This window comes from Salvia miltiorrhiza, chromosome 1, assembly GCF_028751815.1.
Source record: "Salvia miltiorrhiza cultivar Shanhuang (shh) chromosome 1, IMPLAD_Smil_shh, whole genome shotgun sequence".
NCBI classification, from domain to species: domain Eukaryota; kingdom Viridiplantae; phylum Streptophyta; class Magnoliopsida; order Lamiales; family Lamiaceae; genus Salvia; species Salvia miltiorrhiza.
The window spans coordinates 34771648-34777017 of NC_080387.1; the positions used below are offsets into that span (position 1 = coordinate 34771648).

Sequence of the window (5370 nt, forward strand, 5' to 3'; positions counted from 1 at the left end):
AGAAGAAAATTCTTGGCCTTATATGGCAATGTGTTGTGTGGACAATTTTGAAGGCAAGAAATGAGAAGATTTTCAAAAACTCAATACCGATCGTTGAGAACATCGTGGAGAGTATTGAATTCTGCTCATGGAAATGGTTGAAGTCTCACTAACTAGCATCTTTTTGTGCATCTCTGCATGAGTGGAGTTCACATCCTATCAACTGTATGCCAACAGATCTTTAGTTTCTTCTTTCTCCTTTTTTGATATCAAGACTGTTTGAGATATTTATTTTGAGTACTTCTGGTACTCTACAATTTGAATGAAAATTTTATATTTACTTTTCAAAAAACAAAATTTCAGTGTTAATTAATTTTCAAAACACCTTAGATTCATTGTCTAAAAATTTGATGGATGATTAATACCGTATCTCATTATATTGAAAAACACCTAAAAGCTCAGGGCCTTTGAAATAATTAAATCTAAATTTAAAGCCCAATTAAAACTTAGACAAAACTACCCCGGCGAACAAAAACACAGTTGTTCAGAATAAAAAAAGCGTTAATGCGACAACCCTAATAAAGTAAAGATTTACATAAATTTAACTCAAATAGGAGCATAAATTCTTTCAGGCCCACTTTTCCCAGCTTAGTTTAATTCAACCCATAAAAAAATACCTGTATTTCTTAGTGCAAAATTTAACTAAGTACATTTTATGAAAAAAGATTTAACTACATTTTCAATCATTTCAATGCTTACTTCATTTCCGAAAATTTAGTGCTCATGCTTTTCTTCTTGGTCTGTTAATTCTGCTCTTTATGCCATTCAACAAAATCTTTGAAACTAATCTACACAAGAAGAAGAAGCAGCAGAAAATCCAAAGATTAGGTTAATTAATTTCACATTCTCATTTATTGTGCTCATGCACATAGCCACTGCCTGCAGCAGTTCAGTTATTCGGGGTTAATAAATATCGCAGAATATCTGCAGTCTCAACGTCTCAAGAGTTTTTCCCTTTTTTATTTTATTTTTGTTTTTTATGCGGACAGATTGCTGAGAAGATGGAGTCAAAGATGGACCATTATGAGATCATGGAGCAGATTGGGCGTGGAGCTTTTGGTGCAGCCATTTTGGTTAATCACAAGTTGGAAAGAAAAAAGTAGTTTATTTTTAGACCTTATGTTAAATTTATTGATTTCCGAAGATTTTGGAATGGTGGTTCTTCAATTTATTATGGAAAAAAATGTAGATTTTATATGTTTTTTTTTTTGGTAATTTATTAGGTATGTGCTGAAGAAGATTCGATTGGCTAGACAAACAGAACGTTGCAGGAGATCAGCTCATCAGGAGGTGCATTCATGTTTCACTATATTTATCTGACTTTGTCTTGTTTTATTTTGTTTTTATTGAATTTAAACCATTCGATTCTTGAGGCCTATGCTTGCTTTTCTGTTGATTCTGTGCCTATTTTGTATTCTAGCTACTGTTCTTGGCAAAAGGGCCATTTCAAAATTCCATCTTCTTTGATCAGATGTAAGTGTATATTTTTTTATGTAAATGTGAATTATGGTGTTTACCAGTTCTTGACAAAAAGGTTATTTCGAAATTTAATCTTTTTTGATAGGTTGAAGTGTAAATCTTTTATGCAAATGTGATTTATGGTGTTTACTAGTTCTTGGCAAGGGCCATTTCAAAATTCTCTCCTTTGATAAGTTGAAGTGTAAATTTTTTGATGTAAATGTGATTTATGGTGTTTTTACTAATTGTTGGCAAAAGGGCCATTTCAAAATTCTATCTCCTTTAATAAGTTGAAGTGTAATTTTTTTGATGTAAATGTGATTTATGGTGTTTACTAGTGCTTGCATTTTTGCTGTTTGAATGTGTAGATGGCCCTAATTGCTCAGCTACAGCATCCGTTCATCGTCGAGTTCAAGGAAGCTTGGGTGGAGAAGGTAATGCAGCTACTAACTGTCAGCAAAAAGATACATTTTGTGATTAGTATGTTTTAGACATTTTAGCTAAGTTTCTTTCCTCAATAGTTATTACTTGTATGCAGGGTTGCTTTGTTTGCATAGTTACTGGCTATTGTGAAGGTGGTGACATGTAAGTATTTGCATATGTAGTTTTTTTTGCTGGAAATTTATGCACGGTTTTGGCGAATTTAATTCAGTTGTTTGGTCATGGAAACTGCAATAGGGCTGAGCTTATGAAGAAAGCCAATGGGCACTACTTTCCTGAGGAGGTTTTATTTTTTTCCACTCCGAAGATTAGGCTTTCTTTTATGCTGTTTCGCAGATATGGTTTTCTTCGTTTTATTTTTGTCGTGGCTTGTCTTAGCCAGTTAAATTATATTATAATCATGATGCAGAAACTGTTGAAGTGGTTCACTCAGCTATTGCTGGCAGTTGAGTATCTTCATTCTGGTTTTGTTCTCCATCGGGACCTCAAAGTAAGCATCTCAGTGTTAAACCCAGTTGTTTTTTTTTGTGATCAAGCTTAAATGGTTATATGGACTATTATCTCTGCTCTTTCTTGGTAGTGCTCCAACATCTTCCTCACCAAAGATCAAGATATTCGTCTAGGTAAGCTTGAAGTCACAGTTGGTCGTTTTTTAGCTTAGCTTGAATGAAACCTCGATGCACAAACTGATGTTGTTATCCCTTTTTGATGTTATGTTCGTGCAGGTGATTTCGGGCTTGCTAAAACTTTGAAAGCAGATGATTTAGCTTCTTCAGTATGGGCTTAATAAGCATTCTTTTATCTCTTTCAGATTTCTACATTAGGCTGTGTGAATCATTTGTAGTGAAAGCTTTTGAGGTTGGGACAATTCGTCTTTGTTTCTTTGCACAGGTGGTTGGAACTCCAAATTACATGTGCCCCGAACTACTTGCTGATATTCCTTATGGTTTGAAATCTGATATATGGTCCCTTGGTACGTATTATGTAATTAACCATTTTAATCTTCTCTACTGATGTAGAAGAGTGAATCACAGTAATCGGACCTCGTTTCATCTGTATCAATCAGGTTGCTGCATGTATGAAATGGCTGCTCATCGTCGTGCATTCAAGGCTTCTGTAAGTTTCCTAACTGTATGTTTATATCTATTCAGATTCTTCTTACGTATCTCATGTCTGCTGTATTTGTGTTTTCAGGATATGGCAGGCTTAATAAGCAAGATTAACCGATCAGCCATTGGCCCGTTGCCTCCTTGTTACTCCCCATCCTTGTAAATAACTGTTTATTCTCTTTGCTCTTGTCGTTGTGCTTTTAGAGTCGATAGGGGGTGGAGTGGTGATATCACTGACCTTCGGTTTCTGTTTCCTACTGACTCGGCCTAGTCTGATGAAAGCATACTGCACTGAAACAACACGTTTTCTCTCTTGCAAATACTCGATCCTCTGTTCATTTTATCTGTGCTGACTAATTCACGACGTGTTATGTCACAGGAAATCTCTCATCAAGAGCATGCTGCGCAAAAATCCTGAACATCGGTCGAGTGTAAGAATCTAGAGATGTCATTCCTTTTTACTCTAGGAAAGGCTTTATGTAATCCGGTTTCAATCTCTATCAGGCGTCTGAGCTCTTGATGAAGCACACTTTTCTGCAACCCTACATCGATGAGTACCGTCAATCTTACACTGCTCCTACAAGACATATTTGTACTGCTAACGACAATAGGAAGGGTATGACTGAAAGCGAAAGCAGCAGCAGCAGCAGTTCTTGCAGCGACAGAGACAGCCTGATGTCGAGTGAGATTCAAGAGGATGACCTTATCATTGCTGAAACTCGTTCCTACGGGCAGCTTCGGTTAAGAGATGGTCTACAAGAAACTGATTCGTCGCCTGCAAATGCCAAGGAAGCTGAGAGGGACGACATGCCAAAGCAGCCGAGGGTCATCAAGAACATTATAAAGGCTCTGAAGGAAGGCAAAAGCAGAGAAAATACTTCTCCCTTGAGAGACTGCCATGCAAGATCAAGTAGTGCAAGCTCTTCAAAGCCCCGGGTAATAGTTATTTTATGGGTTTTCGTTGTCTCTTTCAATCTAGATTCTGATGTATTAACCTTTTTACAGTCATCTGTCATGGAAACTCCACAAAAGACCAAAGTCAGACATGAAGGAACCCCTTCTACTGCTCCTATGAAGCTAGTTTCTGGTGAAGAACTCTCTTCCACACGAGCCCTCAATAGAACTTCTTCATTTCCTGCTCGGATGAGACAGCTGGGACGCCACCCAGATAAAGCTTCGGATGGTGATGAACATGCCAAATCAGTGCCTCGTACCTCACGATTGCACTTTCGTGAAGAAATCATGCAGCATTGTAGGAACTCTGCTGCATCTAATAGAATGCAGAAAGATGGTAGACATGCAGCATCTTCAGTCCCGGGATTTGAGCTTGGTAATGACGTAAGAACTCCTAGTAGCTCGTCATCATCTCCCTCGAAGAAACACCATGAGACCTGCTGCAAAGCCATGAACCAGCAAGCTACCGAGCTAGATATCAACGAGTCTAGACCGAGCTGCTCCACACCTTCCTCGTCACACTCTGAAAGAGCGTGTGACGGGGTTCAAGCAACAGCACGCTCCATTGATACTTTCCATGAGATTTTGGAGGATGAAGAGATGAGCTGTGCTTTACATATGGAGATGATCCCACCTTGTGGTGATGAGGAAATCCTCGTTTCACCGGTAACGGACGCCTCCTCCTCCTCCATCACCATATGTCACGTTACATCGGATTCTTCCAGCTCAGCTCAACCAAACACATCGGAGGAAGTAGTGGCAAAGGAGACCTTAGATGTGAAATCGTTTAGGCAACGGGCAGACGCGCTCGAGGGGCTGCTGGAGCTGTGTGCTGATTTGCTTGAGCAGAGCAAGTTGGAAGAGCTTGCAGTAGTTTTGAAGCCTTTTGGGAAGGAAAAGGTTTCTCCCAGAGATACAGCAATGTGGTTGGCTAAAAGCCTTAAAGGGATGATGCTTGAAGAGAGTGGGAGGCTTGCATGAATTCTTTCATATTTTTTTTCTCTTCATTTATTTATTTATTAGCAATGCATTCACTTGTGTCACTGATCGAAAACGGTTTGAAGTAGAGGATCTCGTCTGTATATGAAATATATATTTATCACTATTTGTGTCTATATTTTTGTGGATTTGAAGGAAGATTTAACTAAATTTTGTTGTTGCGAAAGGGCCCAAGGACTACGGAGTAAGATAGTCACATTTGAGCTATATTTTTATTTAAAAAAATATTTAACATAAAACATGACAGTTCAACTAAATAATCAAGCAAATATACATTATATTGTGGTCTAGTGCGAATATAAACATAAAGAAACTAAATGCTATAGTTTTTCTCTTTATAGTGGAAAAAATGTATATTCAATGAGGTCTT

The 5370-nt window shown here is 37.9% G+C and overlaps 1 protein-coding gene across 4 annotated transcripts; it reads left to right on the forward strand.

The window, feature by feature from the left end:
* The first annotated feature begins 609 nt into the window (after positions 1 to 609).
* LOC131022148 (serine/threonine-protein kinase Nek5-like) lies at positions 610 to 5106 on the forward strand. 4 transcript variants are annotated; one of them, XM_057951582.1, is made up of 15 exons: positions 610 to 941; positions 1029 to 1138; positions 1263 to 1329; positions 1866 to 1931; positions 2036 to 2082; positions 2176 to 2221; positions 2348 to 2428; positions 2519 to 2561; positions 2664 to 2713; positions 2830 to 2911; positions 3005 to 3054; positions 3133 to 3206; positions 3427 to 3478; positions 3552 to 3983; positions 4053 to 5106. In XM_057951582.1, exons 2-15 carry the CDS (start codon positions 1041 to 1043, stop codon positions 4980 to 4982), a joined length of 2118 nt encoding a protein of 705 aa, XP_057807565.1. In that variant the 5' UTR covers positions 610 to 941; positions 1029 to 1040; the 3' UTR covers positions 4983 to 5106. The 4 variants fall into 4 exon arrangements, with proteins under 4 accessions (XP_057807565.1, XP_057807549.1, XP_057807573.1 ...); XM_057951590.1 differs by lacking the exon at positions 2664 to 2713 and adding an exon at positions 1460 to 1512 and having other exon boundaries at positions 655 to 867; positions 2750 to 2911; XM_057951575.1 differs by having other exon boundaries at positions 655 to 867.
* The last annotated feature ends 264 nt before the right edge of the window (positions 5107 to 5370 follow it).